This window comes from Manis javanica, chromosome 2, assembly GCF_040802235.1.
Source record: "Manis javanica isolate MJ-LG chromosome 2, MJ_LKY, whole genome shotgun sequence".
Taxonomy (NCBI): Eukaryota; Metazoa; Chordata; class Mammalia; order Pholidota; family Manidae; genus Manis; species Manis javanica.
This window is the reverse complement of record NC_133157.1, coordinates 90889537-90910546: the sequence shown is the minus strand read 5'-3', so window position 1 is coordinate 90910546 and position 21010 is coordinate 90889537. Positions and strand designations below refer to the sequence as shown.

Genomic DNA, 21010 nt, shown 5'->3' with positions numbered 1-21010 from the left:
TGCAAAGGGGCTCCTCAGGGGAGCCACACATTCTGGGAAATCACACTCAGATGACCTCCTTATCCTTGATGGACCAAATGGTGTGCCACAGGCTCTAGAAAAGGTTTTGTAGAGAAGTTTGTCATTTCTCTTGGTGATGAGCCAGAGCTTCAGAGCCAGCTGGTCTGGGTTCAAATCCCAGCTTTGCCATCTCCTGACTGTATGACCTCAGGCAGGTTGCTTCACCTCTCTGTGCCCATTTCCTCATCTGAAAGTGATGGAAGGTAATATCTAACAGGGTTATTATGAAGATGAAATGATGTTTTTAAAGTGCTTGGAATAGTGTTTGACACATAGCAACCCTATAAAAGTCCAGTAAATAAAATCATACAGCTAATGCTTCAGTGATGGTACACTCAGGAGCTGCCCTGCTCTTTCCACATGGATGAGATCAAACACTGAACAGCTGAATTGCACCTACAAGTCTCAAAAATAGGTTGAGTATATCTAAATATTTAGAATTTTTAGAATTTTTGACTTATTATGTAAACAATGATAACATATTTCTTAATGTATTGTTGTACATTTTGCCAGAGAGGAAGTGAAAGAATATTATCCATTGCCACTTGCTAAAATGTGTGAAAATGTGCATCTGGTGAATTGCTTGTCTACTGCAAGGCAACTCCGGGTGTCTGGCCGCTAAGCTCCTGCTTTGCACCTCTAGTGTGGCCTCTGAGATTCTACCGCAGCCCCTCCAGGGTTAACCTCTGAGGGCCATAGACCCATTTTCACTCAGCTGGGAACAGACCAAATGATAAGAAGAGCAGCTCAGGAGTCAAAGGTCACACTTGGCATCTCACTCCTTGGAAGCAAACCCTGAGGACGTCTGGCTTCTTGATCTGTTACCATATGGGCTAAAGTCACTGGGCACAAAGCCCGAAGCACCAGTCAGGCTGATGATGAATAGTGCTGAGATTATTATCCATGAGAAGTTTGAATTTGTATTATATGAAATAAAATTGTGGAATGTTTAATTGCAGAAAAGTATAGTGAAAAAGATAAAAAATCATCTGTAATCTCACCACTTCAAGATATAACCTTCTTTTCTGTGTTTATATTTTGTATGGTGATAGTTGTGCATTAAAGTTTTTGTACAGCTAGAATCACAGATTTGCAAAATTTTGCATCTTGCTTTTCCACATTACAGCTGAGGCTTTATCATTCCATGAAATACTCTTCAAAACTTTTTTTTATGGTAATATTTCCTTTATGGGTATACCATGATTTAACACTCACCTCCTTTTTATGACTTCTAATTTTCACTACTAGAAGAAATATTGCAAAGAACATTTCCTTGTAATATGTATTTTGAGTGAACTTCCTTAGGTGAACTTGAGAAAGTAGATTTAATGGGTTGACCATCATGGACTCTTCTTAACTTACACTTCATATCATGCACTAACTTTCTGCTCAAGATCAAAGTTGAGTAAGCAGCAAAGCCCAGCTTTGAGCTGTTCCGATAACTGCAACCTCCAATGTCATGTGTCTTTTCTGGGTATTATACACTTATTTTAAAATATCTTTCAGAACATAAAGGAGGGTTTTCAGTTCAGTAGTTCTGTGGTTCTACTAATCTGTTGCATACTCTGTGTTAGTGATTGAGAAAGGCGACCCTGACAGTATCTCAGCTTTCTGTATCCCAATGGAAAAGGAGGTTTACCACAAACTCGGATGCCTGCAGGGGCCAGGTGGGGGCTACATATTCCAGTAGGCCCACTGGTGACATTTGGGACACGTTGAGGGTGACATGGAAAGTGCATGCCACCCACTCTCACCTACACAAACAACCAAGCCAGACCTGAATTTGTAAGTTGTTTTAGAACTGCCCACCAAACAAGACCCCAGTGGGGGCCAAATGGTGACCCAGTGTGACCTTTAGAAACTCTCAATGAGGCTGATTGAGAGCAAAGGGCAAATTTTTCTTCCATGGCAGGTAGGTGGGGGACTGAGACTTGGAAGACTAGCACATGGCCAAGCCAGGAAGCACACACAGCCCATCTGTGGCTTCTCAGAGATTTTCAGCTACAGTGAGAGCTGCTGTGCTCTGCCTATGGCTGTGACACGTGTCCCAAACCATGTCTTACTTGTCATAAAGAAATGCATGAATGAGTTAGTGTCAGGGGGATTTCATGGAGGTAGTGTGACCCTCTCCAGTGCTATGTGATTGCTCATCCAGAATTACCGCCCTTTCCAGAAAGCTCTCTCTGTGCAGGGACTGTCCAAGGGTGTCCAGTTTGTGCTTTGTGGGGATTTCTCTTTCTGGTTCTTGCTTCCTTTCTCAGCTGCCATCTGCAGCCTCCCCATCCCCGGACCTCACATTTCACCAGGGGTACAGGTCTTGCACAGCTCCCAGGGTACAACGGTGGGTGGGGTGTGCCTGTTAGATGCTGGGAAGCATTTGAGATGATGCTTCTGGGTTTTACAGGCGTGTGTTATACACAAAGAGTTGATTTCTTTTTTGAGTTAGTGTAGCACTGTCACCAACTCATTGCTGCCCACTCCACTACTCATGAGCTTTTCTGGGAAAAAAATGATCCTCTTCTTGAAACCCCAGGAGGCTGGACAAAGGGATGGGGTTGAGGGAGAGAGTGCTGGCCGTTTAGAGAGGGACCCACCCTGCCTGCTCCAGACTGTCCTGCAGAATCCAGGACCAACATGATGCTTACTATTTGAGCTCATCTTTTAAGAACTTGGCCCCTTTATTTTGCTGTTCAAAATTCAGTGTCTTCTCAAAGATTACAAATGCAAAGGCTTGCAGGAGAAGCAGGAAATGTAAATGACAAAGCAGCCAGAGGCTTCTAAAGAGTAGGCTGGGGACTGTGGTGGCCTGAAGAGCAGTGCCCAGTTTGGGGGTCCCAGTTCCCCTCTAGCTGATGGTTATTACCATAGGGTGGGGGTAGGGGTGGGGCCACAGGCACATGGTGGCCAAATCCTCCCATTTTCCAAGCTGAACATCCAGATTTTTATGTGTAAGCTGCTGATTTTGAGAGGTGGCAATGGATTCAATTTTTTTCTTAGATACTTTTTAGACTAAAAGAACCCCACCTCCAGGCAGCACAGAGCTCTGAGCGGCCCTTCTGCGGTCATACGGGGAACAAATGTGCTATTTAACAACAGTGTGTAGGCTCCAGAAGTAAATAATTTGAGAAATTGTAACAGGAATTGCGATTGTCATAAAGTTTTCTGCTTACTGAAAGCCCACTTCTTTCCATACCCAAACGAGCAGTGAGTCTCCACCATTAGGCCATGCAAGGAACCGAGAAGTGCACTGCCAAGAATGTGCTGATGGAAACTGTTGGATATAAGCATTTCCAAAGGGTTTTTAGAACAGAGCATCTTGGAAGATGTCCCCTTAGTAAAGACACCGTCACCTGTATTATTAAGGTTTAGGGGAAGGCTTGGGGGTGTAGTCACAGGGAGTTGGTTCCAGCAGGTTAACACTGGCTGAGTGCAGTTTGGGAGCACGGTGGCAACATGGAGGAGCAGGTGGGGCACCACTACTCTCACTATCTTCTGTCTTAGGGAGGCCATGGTGGGGGGGGGACACCTCAAGGTAACTGGAGGGGGTGTGGGCACTACCCACTCCCTTCTTTAGTCTGATTAGCAGACGGGAAACGGCTCTTCCTGACCCAGCAGCTTCTGGGCTTGCCTACACTGCAGGGTGGGGGGTTCTGGTGGAGGGCGAAGTTTGCCTCCAGATAAAAAAATCTCCCTCCTAATTGAGATGGGGACTTTGGGGCCATTTGTACTGACCTAATAAACCCATGTGTAGTCATATCCTATGTCAGAAAAGAGATTTCCCTGAAATCAAATAGAATACTGTAAAAATTCAAGCAAAGTACAATAGCTGGGGCTTGTCAATCAGCCCTCTTCCTCTAGGCTGTCACAGAGCCAACTGCAAATGCTGCCCTTGTCTCCTCCCCAGGCAGGCCTGTCCAGTGGCCTCCTCCAGAGGCCTGGTATGTGGGCAGATTCCTAGTGCTATAAATTGGGGTGGGGGCAGCATTAAAATGCCAAAAAAGTCTTATTTGCAACATTTCCTGGGGATCTGGAACTAATGCATTTTAAGAAATGTTTAATACATTAAAAAGTGCAATGTCCAAGTCTCACACACTTAAACATAAGCATATCTCATCCACTCAAGGCACACAATCATTTTATATGAGCAAGCAAGCAAGAAAGGGAACAGCAGCCAATAAACACAGCACCAAACCGCCAGGCTTGGTGATGATAAAACACCTAGGAATTCGGGAAGGTAAGTGGCCTGCTTCTGCAGCTTTCCTCTGCCAGCCAGTCACCGGGGGGGCACAGGACGCTGGCAAGTCGATTTTCTTACCATTACCTCCTCAGTCTCCCTGTTGAGCCTTGGACTCCAGCGGATCCCCAGCCTGCCCACTGCCCTGCCCAGCCACCAGGCCTCACTTAGAAAAGGAGGCCAGTGCAGTGCACTCCGCCGCGCGATTCCACGTAGTGCAGAGGTAGACACCAACTGATGTGCTCAGAGGGCCAAAGGTCTGAAAAGTGCCGTTTGCAGGTCCAACTCAGTTACATCGCAGCATTAATGCCTATCAAAGCCTCTCTAGAGCTCTTCCAGTTTTATTACTCGATTACAGGAAAACAAACTATAGACGCATACTTAAGAAATTAAAAAATTCAAAATAGCATTAAGAAAGATAGGCTGATTTTCCATCAGTACTACTATCACAAAGGGTCAGAGTGTCCTTTCGTCCCCAGTACTCTCCGGGTGGATTTTGCAGCCTTTCCTTTGCCTTTTATTAATGCACATCACGGACAGGGCTCAGCGGATCCTGACAGGGCCGCTCGGTGACAAGAGAGCTGGAGACCAACCCCATAGAGGCCATGTAAGCGGCGGCGAGGCGGTCAGATCTTTCTGGCCGGCCTGTAGATGGCGCCCCGGTAAAAGGACTGCGAGCCGCGGCCCCCAAACTCTTGAGGACTGGAGCCAGAGTCCCGGCGGAGCGCACCTAGCTGCGTACACCGTGCATCAGGCTCAGCTGTTCTTTTCAACTCCGGGGCCTCTCCGCACGCGGGCGAGGACCGGGTGGGGCGGGATCCCGGGTGGGGCGGGATCCCATGCAAACGAACAGCGAGTGCAGAAGGACCCGGTGCAGGGGCAGCGCACCGAGGGGCGCAGGAGCGGCACGTGGCACCGACCCCCAAGAGCCAAGACAGCCCCAGCGACCCCCACGCGCGACGGGGCCCTGCCCACCCCACCCGGCGGCAGGTGGATAGTGTCGCTATGAAGAGAAAGCCTCGATTGTCCCTCCTGCAAACCGCCACACGCCAGATCTCCGCTATTGTGCGCCCTCCATAGAAATGCAAACGAGCCGCGTGCGCCGGCTGCAATCTGCTCGCACGCCCTGGCGCCCCGCCGCGCCCGGCCTCAGGAGGGGAGGTGGGCTCGGACTTTGTAGCACTGTGGGGTCACGGCGTTGAGAGTGCAGGGAGGCCTCACTGGCGCGCCCGGGGCCGTGTTGTCAGCTGAAGGGGCTGCGGCCAGGTCTTTTGCAAGCTTAAAGCCAGCACGGCGTGTTTTTACTTCACGTTCCAGTTTAAAAGCAACAGTCTCATTAACTTCAAATTAAAGGCACAACAAAAATAGAATGGGTGCAACAAAAATACAGTCCTCCCCGAAATTCTTTAGCTTCTCCAAAGGTGTCTGTCACAAATTTCAGCGTCCTATTAACAAGCAAATTTTTTTAATTTTTTCCTTTTAAGGACTTAAAAAAAACAAAAAGGCGAGATGGAATCTGCAGGCTCCAGTCTGCCTGGTAACACCCCGACAAAAGAGGCAGATATGAGGCATTGTCATCCCCCGCACCCCTCCCCACGCGGCCTTCTGGCACGAGCCGCGGCCGCCGCCTCATTTGCATCAGAAAGCAGGAGCCGGCCAATGGGCGCGCAGCCTCGCGCCAGCTGGCGGTGCCGAGGCCGGGCCTATATAAGGGCGCGCGGCTAGCCGGCGCTTACTTGCTGGCGGTGGGCGCGCTGGGCCTGTTCCCTCCATCTATCAGCTTTCTGCCCGCTCTGCGTGTGGACAGCTCGCAACTCTCCGACAGCATCATGACTCTAGAGGAAATCCGCGGCCAGGACGCTGTTCCGGAAAGCACCGCCAGGTAGGTCGCGCCAGGCGCCGGGCGCCTCGGGGCGCGGGGGGTCCTGACCCTGGACTGGCCGCGGCTGGCCGGGCCGCAGTCTTCGGGGCCCGCGGGGTGGGGCCGGAGCGCCGGGGGTGCGTCCCTGGGACTGCGGACCCGCTGCACCCACCGCCGTCCACCCTCACAGCTCTTGACTCGTCCGCAGGATGCAGGGCGCTGGGAAGGCGCTGCATGAGCTGCTGCTGTCGGCGCAGCGCCAGGGCTGCCTCACCGCCGGAGTCTACGAGTCCGCCAAAGTCCTGAACGTGTGAGTATGGACGGGGCCGGCGGAGAGCTGAGAGCGGCGCGCGGGGCCGGGACCAGCGCGGTGACCGGGGGCTGGCGGCGGAGCGTCCGGTTAGCCTCACCGCGCTCACCACCCGTCCTCATCCGCGCAGGGACCCCGACAACGTGACCTTCTGCGTGCTGGCTGCCGATGAGGAGGACGAGGGCGACATCGCGCTGCAGATCCACTTCACGCTGATCCAAGCGTTCTGCTGTGAGAACGACATCGACATTGTGCGCGTGGGTGACGTGCAGAGGCTGGCGGCGATCGTGGGTGCAGGCGAGGAGACCGGCGCCCCTGGGGACCTGCACTGTCTCCTTATTTCGGTGAGTGTCGCCTCCTTTCGCTGTTGCCCCCGCCGCTAACGGCCAGGCTGCAGCCGGGTTGACCTTTGCGCTCTCCCCGCAGAACCCCAATGAGGACGCATGGAAGGACCCTGCCTTGGAGAAGCTCAGCCTGTTCTGCGAGGAGAGCCGCAGCGTCAACGACTGGGTGCCCAGTATCGCCCTCCCCGAGTGACAGCCTGGCGGGGGCCTTGGTCTGATCGACATGGAGACGCCGCGGGGCGCTTAGCGCGGCTGGCTCTGTGGGTGCGCCCTCGGAGGGCGGGCGCCCGAGTGTGGCGTGGAGACTGGCAGGCGGGGGCGCGTGGAGAGCGGCGAGGAGGCGCGGGGCTGGCGGGCGGCGCAGGGGCAGGCTGGCCCCAGCGCAGGACTCCGCGCGTGCGGGGAACGGTTGTTTGCCCAGAAGGCCAGAGGCGGGACGCTGGCCGCTGGCCGCGGGGTCGGAAAGAACGGACTGGCGGGGCGGCGTGACTCAGCAGGCTGCGCTCCCTCCAGGAAGGAGGGGAAAGGCCGGGCAGGCGAGGCGGCCTGGACTCGTACAGTCCCAGAAGCCGGGACGGACTGAGCAGTCGTGTAGGGCTGTTTCAAAGCGCATTGGCCGACGCTTCGTTTCCTAAAGGATTATGCTGGTGCAGCTTTGAATTTCACAATAAACTTAAAGAAACAAACTTACTCTCTTCATTGAGGGTGTATGTGGGGGGACCTTGTGTGAGGGGAGGTGGTTAGCAGGGTTGCAGATGCCCTGCCGAAACTCCTGAAACGCGATGCCACCTGCTCCAGCTTCCTGTCGACGGAATTACTGGCTCCCAGTGACCTGGAAGTGGGGGAGGGGACGCTGGCCGGGTGCTAGGGCAAAACTTGAGCCCTGCTTTTAATTCTTCTTTTAGGAAGATTTTTAAACTTGCAAGGCAGGCGCATACTTGAGATAAGACATCGGTACAGCAGCTAAAGGCTTGCCCTCCGGCCTGATAACAGTGGCTTCCCCCCACACCCCGCGGCCCCCTCCCTTCCGACAGCTGCTTATCAGAACAGCTTTCAGGATGCGGGCTGCGCCTTCCTGCACAATGAGCTTTGCCTTCTGCAGGCGTGCCCTTTGTGGTCCCTGAGGATGGTGGCGACTGCTCTCAGGAACCTTTTCCTCTTACAGGAATGGCGCTTATAGCAATGTCACCAAGGTATTAATACCGCCTATGACATGATGACTGCATTTAAGTATGAGTCATCATTTTGTCACAGCTGTGATAGAACTTAAAGGATCTGAGCAAAAACGGGAAGGCAGCCTCTACACAAGTAGGCTGAGCAGTTCTGAGTGGGGTCAGCATCTGCACTCTACTATTTTGAGTTCTTTGCCCACATCAGAGTTCTCAGATGGCTGCTTCTCTTCACAAGCCCCTTTAAAGACTTAAGGAAGAAAAAGAATTTAAATCTTTTGACAAAGACTTTAAGAAGCTGCTAGGGAAATGTTCCTAGTGAATCAGCCTTTTTTATTAAAACAGTAGGTCTTGATTTTACTCCTGGGCCAGACTGTCATCGTGTTCAGCAGAAGAAATGCACATCGGGCTGGAATGCTGTTTGCAAGCTGCTCAGTGGTCCACGGAGCCATCTGGGCAAAGGAGGGGGTGGTGTGCTGTTTTTCTAAGAACATTGTACTGATTTATCAGCAGCCCCAGGTGGCTGATTGGCCTTGTTTTGCGGGATGCCCTTAAACTTATCTCCAAATTGTGGGAGCACTCAGAGGGAAACCTGTACAAGCTTGAATTATTCCGGAATGAAAGCATGCTTCACATTTATCAGTCCATGAATACATCTCTCCTTGATTAGACTGAGACCCAGTGAAATAATTCAGCTGTGTTGGTACACAAGTTTCATTAACAGATTACCTCGTTGCTCAAAACCTTGGGTTTTCTCTATTGCGGTGGAGTCTGTCAGGGTGATCCTCTAACACCAGTCTACATTCTGGCATTAAGGACCATTTGTCACAGCACGCTACAGTAAACACAAATGGGGGGTAATTACTTTAAAATGTCCCCTTCAGTGGGTGAACTTAGAACATTGCGGAGAGCTGGCAGGCAGACCCTCCTGCTGGCCAGCTGGAATGTCCCATCCTGTTCCATTGGCAGCCCTTAAGAACTTGGTTTTCTCAGATCAGAATTTACAGCAAGGGCACCTGTCAGAGGCCCAGGGGCTAGGAGAATTTTCAGGGGAAAAATGCATGCTCGGACATAGTGCCAGCCCCAAGGGTTGTGCTTAAATTTTGGTGGTGGAGGGATGAGTGGGCATTTAATGCTATTAAAATATCCTAGAGGACAGGCAATAAAGTGTATGGTGCTTCTGTGCACATTGTTGCAGCCGTATCTCCAAGAACCCTCAGTGGCAATGCATACAGAGGCTAGTGATCACATACTTGTGGAGGTGATCTGGGGAGCATAATGTCCTGCGTCTAGAAGGGGCTGAATGAATGAATGTGAATGGTGATAATACTTAAAAGTTAAGGAAGGCCTTTGATAATGATCATAGAACATAGAAAGCTACTTTCACAAGATAACTTTGAGGTGTATAAAAGTTTTCTGTATTCATCGTAGAAACATTGTAAAATACCAAAAATAAAGGAGAAAAAATAAAAACATTGTAAGGGGCCACCTCCTCATTTTGGTGTATTTCCTTTTCACCTCTGAACTGTCCTTGCCTAGTAATATATATAAATACAACAACACCTTTCAGAAGCTCATCTCTGCCTGCATTTGGGTGTCTGCTGCATTTCTTCTTTGACATCCTATTGCATGCCCCAATGCCACGCGGTGACCTTGGAGACCAGAGGGTCCCAGCGTTGCAGCGGGCTCCAGCCCTGGAGGACACTGCACATTGCTGCCTGTGGTCCGATTAGGCAGGCTTCTTTTTCCTTGAAGCCCTCACCAAGCAAGACAGATGCCAGCTGTGTGCAGGCTGAAGGCAAAGTTGTGCCCGCCCCAGAACACGAGTGTTCATCGGCTGGGCTTTTATGTCAAGGTGGCCTTTGTGCACACGGCATCGCTGGGGCCCTGCCGCTCTCCCTGGTCAGACAGGGTGAAGAGATGGCCGAGGCACTTTTGTTTTTGCAGGCTGTAATTCCGTGTGACATATTTTATTACACCATCAGCCCTGGTAGCACAATGGTCATGCATTGCTCTTGATGCTTTCAAAGAGCCACTTGAGAAAAAGCAAGAAAAGAATTTTTCAGAAGAAAAGCAAGGATGTTGGCAAACAAAGGGACGCTTGTGGAGTCAGCTCAGGGAGCAGACATTCATTTTTGCTTTTTTCTGAGTTCTTGAGCTTTTATGTTGCTTGCCGCAACTATCAGCCCCTGTACTCCTCATTTGGGTGTATCTCCCCAAAGGTCAAAGGGAATCCCCTAACCCCTGTAGAGAGACTTTACGGCTGAACTGGGGGCAGTGAGGGTGGGATCCTGCATTAGGGGTGCCTCAGTCTCACTGAGGGTAGCAGGATGCCCGGAGGTGCGATATGCCTTCATTTCTGTCCTAGGACATCTGTCTCAAAATTTCCTTCTTTGTCTTCTAGAAGAAAATTGCCAGATAATTTCACTTCTCTTGGCAAATAAGGCGTGTGTGAAGATCTGGTGAAGTCCTCTCTTCCAGGCCAACAGGAGGGAAGTGTGGCCCGCAGCCAGGGAGGGTCCAGGGCCACTTGCAGATGTCTGGATTCTGGGAGAAGGTGGCTGCTGGAAGCTTCTGCGGCTACCTCCAGGGATGTGTGACTCCAGCTTCAACAGGTGCAAAGACTGAGAGGGCCTGTGCTAGTAGGCTTGGGAGCTGGGAGGGACTGCTGCTCCACCTCCTGATGGGGAGGCAGGTTCAGCCCTTGGCCTCTGGGCTTAGGGTGGGAGGTGGACTGTTTATTCATTCATTCATTCATTCATTCATGCACCTGTAACCAAGTGACAAAGTGGCCTCTCTGTCTCCACATTGTATTGGTCTCCTGTGTTGCCTTAACCCTCGAGCCAAAAGGAGAAAAAGGAAAAGGGCTTTTGCTCAGTCTGCAGCCCTGCACGCAGGCTTGTTGGTTGTAAAAAGGAATTTTGCTTTCAGCTTGAGATTTCTGCAAAGAGCCCCTTGCTCGAAGCTTGCCTTCCCAGGAGGTAGGGAAATATGTGTGAAAATAATGATTGCCCTGTCAAAGAGTTTTAGGAACACAGTGACCAGACCTAGGTTGGCAAGAGTCAACTAAGCAACGGCACAGAATTTCTCAGCTCTCCTCGGACCCTTGCTGGCACCCAGATGTCTGCAGCCATCATTCACCCCCTAGCCTGCTCCCCATCTTGTTCCCCCTTTCAGAGCATAGGAGGAACATGGTTAAAAGGGTACAGAAGCTTTGTTTTCCCCAAAGCAGGCTATGATCCTATGGCCACTGACCATTTCTTTATTTCATACCACACTATTAATGTGGTTTTACCTCATTATCTCAGGGCAGAATGGAATTCATGATATTCATCATTCGTTTTGCCAGGGTTCCAGGTTTGCTCTGACCTGACAGTTGTAAACTGTTCAGTTATGCAACCTGGTGGTTGAATTGATTCAGGTTTTTGACACATTGTCCTCAGCTGCCCCACCTTTGTGCTGGAGGCCAGGCAGCATTCACTTACATTCTATCCTCTCTGAGGGAGAACAATCCAGATGTTTGATCTTAAATTTGTTAGGTTTTTATTACAATAAAGTAAAGGCAATGTTAATATAGCAATTAAAAAACAAAAAAAGAAAAGAAACAGGTTGGAGAAAGTACCTCCTTTCTAGCAAGATCAAAGCTCTTTGGAGTGGTCCACACCAGCAAAACGATTCCTGCAACTCCTTGCATCAGGCAGGTACTCGACCCAGGATCCCAGGAAGCAGGATGCTGAGGGCAGGTCTGGCACGGCCGTTGGAAGAGCCTCTGAAAACCATCATGCTCTTGTTTTCCACCCTGGGATTTCTGCAAATTGCTCAGGTCCTGGTTCTGTGGGGCCCCAACAGTAAGAGGAAGTCCAGGGAATGGGGTGCCTGGCTCAAGGCCACCGGATGCTCAGCTCAGCCCTGGGACATGCTCTGAATTTGCTCTTATGCCCTTTCTCATTCCTTTCTGAGGATGGGTCTGGGGAGCTACAGCCTGGGAACCTGCACTCAGGAATTCTTACAATAGGAGAGAGTCAAGGCTGTGTGTGATTCTACTGTGGGAGGAAGGGAGCTTCCCAGAGCCATCTTAAGGCTGCAGCTCTCCTCCTGATCATTGGGCCTGCCCTTTCTGCTGCAGAAATATGTCTTTCTTTCCACACCTGCCTCTCCCCATACCTGTCTCTCTCCACACCTGTCTCTCTCCACATCTGTTTCCCTCTTCACCTGCCTCTCTCCATACCTGTCTCTCTTCACAATGATGTCTCTCCATACCTGCCTCTCTTTTCCACACCTTTAAAGCAGGCTCCTTTTTCAGATCTAGGCTCTCCAATGCCCTCTGCACTGGCCTTGAGCTTCCTGTCCGCCTGACTATTGCTCTCCCACCTTCCACACTGCTGGCTGCCAGTTACCTGCCTACAGAGCTGCTGAGTATCATCACAGTACCCCTTTCCTTGCAGACAACTGGAACCAACAAATTCTTGCTGCTTTATGGGCCTTGCTCTGCTCCAAGGGCTGGGTGGGTCTCCCTCTGCGTCCCAACAGACCTCTCTTCTCTCTCAAGGTTATCTTGTATTATAAACATCTGTTTATAAGCCTGAGCATTTCTCATAGCAAGGGACAGAGTTTCACCCGGGAAACCTTGAACCCCACATGGTGCAGGCCTGCTCTGTTGGCCGGTTGGATGGAAGAAAGCTGTGTTCTTTGGAGCACATAGGCACACCATACTTACATCCTGCCATGTGGCCAAAAACGACCACACTGCGGACACTTCAGGGAAGAGGGAGCAGCAGAGCTGAGCAGCCACACTAGCTTGACACCTGTTGTAGGAGCTGGGATGGGATTTGCCCTCACTGTCCTCATCACAACCATCACTGTCCTCATCGCTGTCACCATCACCAGTGTCACCATGTCTGTCACTGCTGCAGTCGTTACCAAGTCATTTGCCAAGTGCCATCAGGAAATGGCAGAGAGATGCTGGACAATTTGAAGGTCTCCTAATTTATAGGAAGCAACAGCAATTTTTTTCATCAGTAGGAAGACAAACACTGGAAAAAGCCCCAGCTTTGAGAAGGATTGAGGGAGGAGGAGGAGCAGGCAGACTGTGAAGCTCTGAACATGGGATGTGCAGTGGGAGGGTCTTGACCCTCTTTTGCAGGAAGCCCCCAGCAGTGTCCCCACCGCCTGCACTGCCAGATCTGCACCCCCAGATGCTTTGGGGTGCTCACCTCCTCCCCTAGCTCTTGGACAGAACGCCTGGCTTTGAGTCCAGCATACCTGTCCCTCTCTCCTATGTCATTGGCCAAAGCAAGGCATGTGGCTGGGCCTCAATCAGACTGCAGAGCAGTGTCACCTGGCACATGCCTGCAAAGAGGGGGCCCACAGTGAGGCTTGGTTAGCTGGGGTGCCCACTCAGCCCTCTGCCCAGTCACCCCTTCTCTGCCAAATTGCCCTTGGCCACCGGGAGCCTCCGGCCAGGCAGATAACCCTCCTCAGACAGCCACAGCCTGCCTACGAAGCCTGCCCCAAGGGCACTCCATTGCCTTCAGGGGCCCATTCTGGGTGCTTCTGGGGGTCAGGTGGCACTGGCACTGTCCCCACCCTCTGCAGCCTCCTCATGACCTCTCTGGAGCACACCCCGTCATCACCGCATGCAGCCCCAGGTTGGCCTCTAGGTTCTGACCCAAAACAGGAGCTTCCCTGCTGGCAGGGGAAGAACTGTACTGCTTACTTTCTGTTTAACATGGGTCCAGTTATTCCATCTGGGAGGTGGGAACTGGCCTATCGGGTGGTGGGTGGTGGGAGGACACAGGGGGACAGGCGCAAAAGGAGTGCCTAGAAGCAGGCCACACAGTGTGAGCTTTGGTGTTTTTAAGTGGGGGAGTTCTCCTTTTTCTGCAAAGGAACAGTTCCTCCTGAAGACAAATTCTGGTGCGCTAAGACCCCTACCCCTAAGATCCAATCACCACTGACCAGATGGTCACCCACCCCTTAAGATCCAATCACCAACGCAGAACACACCCTACCCCTACTCTTTAAAAATGTGCTTCCTCACCCTCAAGCTGCTGCTCCCTCTCCCTGAGGGCAGCCACTCTCTTTCAGATAATAAAATCTCTTGCGTGGGCCCCTGTCTCCTGAGTCATTCTGGGATAAGGGGGCTCCCTAAGGGGGCTCCTGGCGAGATACCCTTTCACCTCCTATGCGCACCTCTTTGGTGAGGGCAAGGAAGTTGGACCCTGACTGACAAACTCCAGAAGCCCAGGGGCTTAGGCTGCCTGCAGAGAGTGACTCCAGGCCCTTCTACCCAGGTGTGGCCAGGGACAGAGTGCGGGGCGCAGGGCAGGGTGGGAGCAAGCCTGGGGTTTGTGGGCTGCCCCCGGGGCCTGGGGAGGAACCTGCAGAGAGGGCAGCCAGGGCACCCCGAGGCAGGGGGGTGCCCCTGGGTGATGCTCTTGGTGGCTTCCAACAGGCTCTGGCTGGCCCCTCTTCTTGGCCCTGGCACAGCAGCTCATCTCAGCCCCCTAGTGCCTGTCCATCTCCTGGGGTCTTGCGCAGATTCGGGAGTCTGGGGTGCTGGAGACTTTTCTTTTCCATTGGCTCCAGCGGTGCTGCAGCTGCACGTTCGAGTGCAGACGACGCCCCAGGGCTGGGCTAATCCTGGATTCCTCTGAGTGGGAGTTTCCCTTTCCTCCTGACACACAAGCGCCACGGGGGGTGGGCTCAAGGCCCTACAGCCCCTGGCACACGGGGCTGTCCCAGCCCTGCAGATTGGACCCTCCAGAGGGGCCTAGCGAGAAGGGATGGATGCCAGCCACACAAGGGGCTGGGAGTTGGTCTGGGCCCTGGGCTCTTATTAGGCCTGGGGTGGGACTGCATTCAACTCCCTGACCCTTACCAATTCCAAGGATGGCCGCAGGATGCTCAGTACCTCTCTGAGCATTAATATCCATATTTTAAAGAACTCTGACCTCATACAGTTCCCCTGGGCTTCGAGGGTCCAGCCGGCTCCAGTCCAGGGTTAGCGCGGGTTGGTGGCCCCTGCCGCAGTTACTCAGGGGCCAGAGACCTTTTTGCTCTTTAACAAAGCATTGAAACCAACGGCCTCCTAAAGTCTCTCAGTTATAAGATTTCAATTTCTTATGGCCCCGTACTATTAATAGCAGCTTTCTCCAGCACACACATGCACACATTTGCACACACCCATGCATTCTCTCACACACATGAACATGTGCGCATACACATGTTCACATGTGTACCCTTACCCATCCATTGTGAGGCCCAAACTCTCTGTGTTGCTGGAATCCCCAGCTGTGAAATTAGGTCAGTGTGGGTAAAATTGTGATATTTCCAGAATATCTCATCTGGCTTTAGTACATCTGCATATCAATAGGCGTTCAGAGGTGGAAAAAAGTATGGCTTTAGTGCATTTGCATATCCTCAGGGGTGGAGAGAAGTTCATCTCCATATCAGTGGGAAATTACTTGGGCAAGGAGGCTTGTCTGTACCTGAGGTGAGGGGAGGGCCGGGTTTGCTGCTGCTGGAGCAGGAGAGAGAGAGATAGGCAGGTCTGCAGTTTGTAAGCAATAAACGGATTTTAGACTTTATTTCTTCCTTTGACTAATTTCGGTTTTTAGAGGTATTTTGCCCCAGGATTTCCTCTTCCTGTACTTATAGTCGGCAGGTTTGCTTTATAAACCTCAGACGGCCAAGGGTGAGTGAGAAAAAAAGGGAGCTCCCTTACCCTTTCAGAGAGTTGGGGGAGCCCGTGAGAGGGGCTGCAGTCCCATGCTCGGTGGCATGGCCACATCCTGTGCCAGCCTTACCAACTTGCCTGTCAGTTTGTTTTTAAGAGGGTTAGCACTGGAAAACAAGCTTGCAGGGTCTCTGGGTTTTAGTTCATTTTCCCAGGTTCCCAAGAAAGCCTGGGTGCTTCCTAGCACACTCTCACATGCTCATCTTCCTGACACTGTCACCATCCAGCCACGTGCTGCATGAAACCCCAGGTGCTTGCAATCCCACAAAAATGCCAGAAGACCATCCTGTTTCAGAGCTGAAGGATTAGAAAGGTCTTTGGCTCTTCCCGCAGTGTTACTGTTAAATGAAGCTCTTCCCGCCTGCAAAAGCACTCTGTCCCTGACACCTGTCTTACTATTTTTTTTTCAGGGCTGCAAATTACTTTGAATAAACAAGCTAGGATAGAAAAAGGAATGGCCAGAACGTGTGGTTTCTACTAAATGATTACGGTGTGGAACATTGTGCCTCCTGGAATACGGGCCGAGGTGACAAGGCAGGCAGCGATGGCACAGTACATCTTGTTCTGAGCGGCCAGTTGGCAGCTTGCATTCTCCGACTTGCACAGGTTAGCAAGTAGTAAAGGAGAACTTGAGCTCCCAGAATGTTTGGGGAGCCTGTCTCATTTGCCTGGCCAGGATCTGGTGCAGAGAGCAGATCCTGGAACCTGCGCTGCCTGGCTGACAGCTCAGCCTCAGGACTGGGGGCACTGCAGGGAGTAGAGGTGGTATGGAAAGAAGCCTCTTGAGCTGGGGGGTCTCCCTTGTGGAGAGGGACCCTGGCACTCCATGTAGCACCTGTTGGGAAACAGATGGCTGGCTCCCCAGCCTGCCCCGCTCACTAATCCTGGTCTCCACCATCTCCCTGTCCATTTCTTGTCCATTGAACCCACCCGGGCAACTCGGGTCACTGCAGAGAGCAGAGGGTACCCCTTGTGGCCTCACCATCATGAGCCGGTAAGGCTGGCTCCCTCTTCGCTGCCAGAATGAGAGTTAGCCTGATCTTTTACTGCATGGTGAACCTACGTCAGGCCGACCCCCAGAGGCAGCCTTGCGTCTGTCCTTTCCCATCCATGCACTCTGACCACCCAGGACTCACTTTTCATGGGGCAGGGGCTCTGGGAAGCTGTTCTGTGGACCGTGAGTGTCCTGTCATTTGCTGTCGGGGCCACAGTGGGAGGTTTTGTAGGAAAAGGGTTTGCTGGAGTCTCTGGGAATCTGGCTGACACTGAGGGGCAGCTTCTGTGGGATTAAAGTTCTTTGGGAACAGGAGGTGACATTTTTTTAAATTGGAAAACCAAAGGAGAGAAAGTCCCCAGGTAATTATGGGGCCTTCCACGAAGACTGCCTAGTCCTGTGCATGAAATCGCCTGCAGTTATGAGTGGGCCTGCAAAGCTACTGAGTTGTGGGCCTAAGAGCAACTGGGGATCCATCTCCATCTGGTATGCGTTTGAAGCACAGAGCAAGCCTCTGTGCACATTCTGACAGACTGCCTGCCCCTGGAATGTGAAGTGCTGCCCCCACTTAGCTTGCCTCGTGGGCAGTGCACGAGTGGTGCAGCTGGACAGCGTGCCCCGGAGGAGTCACATCACCCTGGACACTCTGAGCAGCCCAGGCATCGGGGGAGGGGGAGCCTCTGAACACAGCTGGTGGGCTCCACCCCCTCTCCCAGGGGAGCAAAGCATGTCCTCCCAATCAGAGCTCCCCAGCGGTGCTCCTGGCCATGACCCCAGAGGTTGGCCCTCTCCTCCATCCTGGGAAGGTGAGGCCACGGTGCGCTGCTGGTGGACAGCTCCGGGCGTCCGGGAGAGCACCAGGACATGGCTTTGTGACCCTTCTAAAGCTGGTGCAGGGATTGTTTACAAGGAATCGTGTGTCACAGCTGGACTTCTCAGGTATCTGGGGGAACCAAGGAGCCAGAGGAGAGGTAGAGACACAATCCGGCAACAAGGAGGTGGGCTGGGAGCCAGCTCCCACAGCAACTGGGGCGGCCTGCCCACGTCCTCACCCTGCAAGGTCCTGGCCCCAGGCTGGGTGGTGATTAGGCACCGCAGGCACAGCCCTGCTTGGGCAGGACCTCCTGTACTGGTGTTATTTTTAATCTCCAACCAAGTGGCCTTTAACCTTACTGTTCTGTCTTCTCTTTCCTTCTTTCTTGGCACTTCCTACAAACACCTCCTTGCATTTCCAATCTTCCTGGCAGGATCAGTGCCACCGAGAAGAGGGCATGAGGTTATCTGCACAACTGCCATCCATAGTGGACTGTGCTCAGTCTGGGGGCATGTGCACACCCTCCACGCACAGTCTGACTATAGTGGGGAAGGGCCAGAGGGCTCCGCTACCACTGTGGGCCCACGTAGGAGGCCTTCTGTGCCCCGTGGACCAGCTGGTCAGCACCAGGAGGCACTGGTTGTCCACATTCCTCAGATCGACAACCTCCCTCTTTGGGTCAATCATGCAGCCTAATAGCTGTGATTCCTTCTGAACCAAGTGTGGCACACAGCCTGTGGCAGCGCTAAGGCATCTGCCTACTGGCCTACCTTTCTCCCAGCACTCCAGCCCCCTCCAGAAACAGGTGGGGCGATGCCCCCCAGCAGGAGGTTGGCTGCTGCTTGGCTGGTGCTCCCAGGGACCATGGGTCTGTCAGGGACCTGAGTCATCAGAGGGCACATGCTTGTGTGGGGGACAGCAGTGCAAGAAGCTGGCACACCAGCGGGAATGCTGCAGACCCTCATTCCTGCCTTGGAGGCCAGCTCAACAGTGAGGAAATGAGGTGCAGGGCTTTTTTGTCCTGGGTGCCTCACTCAGGAGAGCCACATTCAAGGAGAAGGGTTGTGGATGAATGGGAGGGGGAGTTGAGCACCCTGTGGGCAAGGCTCCTGGAAAACAGGATTTGGGACTTGGAGAGGACTTTGGAGCTCACAGTGGCCTAATCTCTAGTCCTAATCAGGATCTCTGCCTCCCTTTCTCCAGCAGCTCACCACCGATTTCCTGTGACTCCAACAGGCCTTTGCAGAGAGTGGGAGCTCACCTGGGTGTGTAGTCAGGACGTGGTTCTCAAAGTCTCTTCTTTGTGCAGGGCTGTGAACCATTCGGGGGAGGGGGCTGTGCATTCTCTGTGGGGGCTTGTCTGAAGCCCAGCACAGGTCATCTGTGCCCCAGGAGCTATTGAGACAAATGACAGAACCCAAGGCACAATGCAGAAGTCTCATTCTATTTTCTTGTTTCATGGACCATTCGGGAACATTTTATAGGCTGAAAAGGGGTGAATCTGAGCACCGCCTCCCTGGTGTATCTGGTAGAGGAGTAGGAGAAGCCTAAAGCAAGGCCTGGGGAGTTGGCATACGGGGCATGGGGACCGAGGCCTGCTCCTGGAGGTTGGGCTAGGCCAGCAGGCTTCGGCCAGCAGCTGTGCACGTTCACATCTGTCAGGTGAAAGCCTCAGGGTGAGCACACTAATGCTTCAGCCTCCCGGAACGTTCTGGAGTGACCAAGGGGCCTGTTGGCTTCACTGTGGCTCTGGTCGGCATATTTTTTTTTCTGAGGGATAACTCAGATGTCCTTCCTGGGGATCCTGCCGATAGGTGCTGTCACCCTGCACAGTTTTGGGAGCTCTTGGTCCAGGTGAGAGACTGGGATGGGCCGTGTGCAGCTCTGAGGTCAGTCTGCTGGACTCCTGGTTGTCCCTCAGGGAGCTGAGGTCTGTCTTGTCCACCAGTAGCAGGTCCGGGGTGGAGGAGATGGCCTTGGGATCAGTCAGGGACAGCACTAGGGTACAGTTTCCAGACAGAGAGCTGGGTCCTGATAGGTTGCTGCAGGAAGAGCAATCAGGTAGCCCCCTCCATCAGAAGTGCTGGTGTGCAGAGATGAGCAGCAAATGCCTGTTTCATAATTCATTAACAATGCCTTGAGCACTGTTGTTCAGAAGGTCAAGTGGCCAGAACAGCAGTCAGACCTGTGGGTAAAAGCACTCTGTGGGAGCTGCCCAGGCCATGGAGGAGGGATGAGTGCTCAGCAAGATGAGATCTCCACCCAGGATGCCCAGGGCTGACCTGGGGGTTTCTGGAGTCACACTGGCACTGCCGGGCAGTTGAGCCCCGAGCAGCATGCCTTTTATTTATTCTCCCTTCACTGGGCATTTTCCATGGTTATTGAAACAGGGCATAAAGAAACAGGATAATAAATTGACCTTTTTTAGGGTTGTCAGTAATGAGTGTTGTTTCAGCTTAAAGCAAAATGTTAGCTTTTCTGTCTAATCCTTTCTCATGGTCACTGAGTTTTTATTCACAGTTATTTCGTTCAAGCCTTTTTGCTAGCATGCATCTCTTGATTGTTTGGCTGCCATTCTTGTTAGCTTAACACAGCTCTGTGTTCAGGTCAGTGTGAGGGAGGCCCAGCTGGTATAGGCTGTGGACTGCCCATGGCTGCAGGAGGGGACGCCGGGCTGCCCTTTACCACTGTGTTTGCTCTGCCATAAATAGTGCTTATCACTGGACTCTCGGCTGTGCACTGCTGAGCCAGGGTGCCTTTTACGAGGCTCGGTAGAGTGAAATAGCAGTGATGCCTGCCAGTTCTGAGCTTCTGAAGTGTCCTCACCAACCTGTGACCATTCATCCCCACGCTGAGTATGGAGCAGGCGAGGGGCTTAATTCTGGGGATGATTTCTCCTTCTTTGTAAATGCCTCAGGTTCTCTAGAGGAGTAACTGGAATGTAGGGGAGGGTGAGAGTCCATGCTCCCAGACTGAGGCGGGCCCTGGGAAGGGACTGGAGAGGGATCCGGGGCCCTCAGGGGCAGGTGTGGACAGGCCCTCCATCCCAGGCAGTGGTGTGGATGCTAGCCAAGACGTGGGTGTTCTGGAAGCCTGCAAGTGCTCCCTTGCAGGGCTGAGGGCTGCCGTGGGTTCAGAGGTTTGGAGAAGCCAAGCTCTGGGATGCCCGGGGCTTACCGACACACGGGCTCTGATGGGGCAGGATGTCTGGCTCTGTCTACCTGCCTGGCTTGTGCTGATGCTCTGCAGACCCCACTCTGAGTAGTGAGGGGGCTGGGTCAGACCTGTGGGGTTTCTCTGCCCTCCCATGCTTGCCCCTTTCCTCCAGTGCACACTGGCATTCCTGGTGGACCTTCCCTATTCCCAGTCAAGGCAACATGAATGCAGCTGTGGTGCTCCAGATGGCAGGTCCCCGTGGAGCCAGCTGCACCGTGCTCACCTCCAGGCCAGCCTCCCCGCTGCCCCTGGCAGTCATGTGGGGCTGCG

The 21010-nt window shown here is 52.6% G+C and overlaps 1 protein-coding gene across 1 annotated transcript; it reads left to right on the top strand.

Annotated features, from left to right (window-relative positions):
- Positions 1–6017: 6017 nt before the first annotated feature.
- GADD45G (growth arrest and DNA damage inducible gamma) lies at positions 6018–7495 on the top strand. The gene is made up of 4 exons (XM_017654959.3): positions 6018–6176; positions 6364–6465; positions 6596–6809; positions 6892–7495. Exons 1-4 carry the CDS (start codon positions 6124–6126, stop codon positions 7000–7002), a joined length of 480 nt encoding a protein of 159 aa, XP_017510448.1. The 5' UTR covers positions 6018–6123; the 3' UTR covers positions 7003–7495.
- Positions 7496–21010: the final 13515 nt, after the last annotated feature.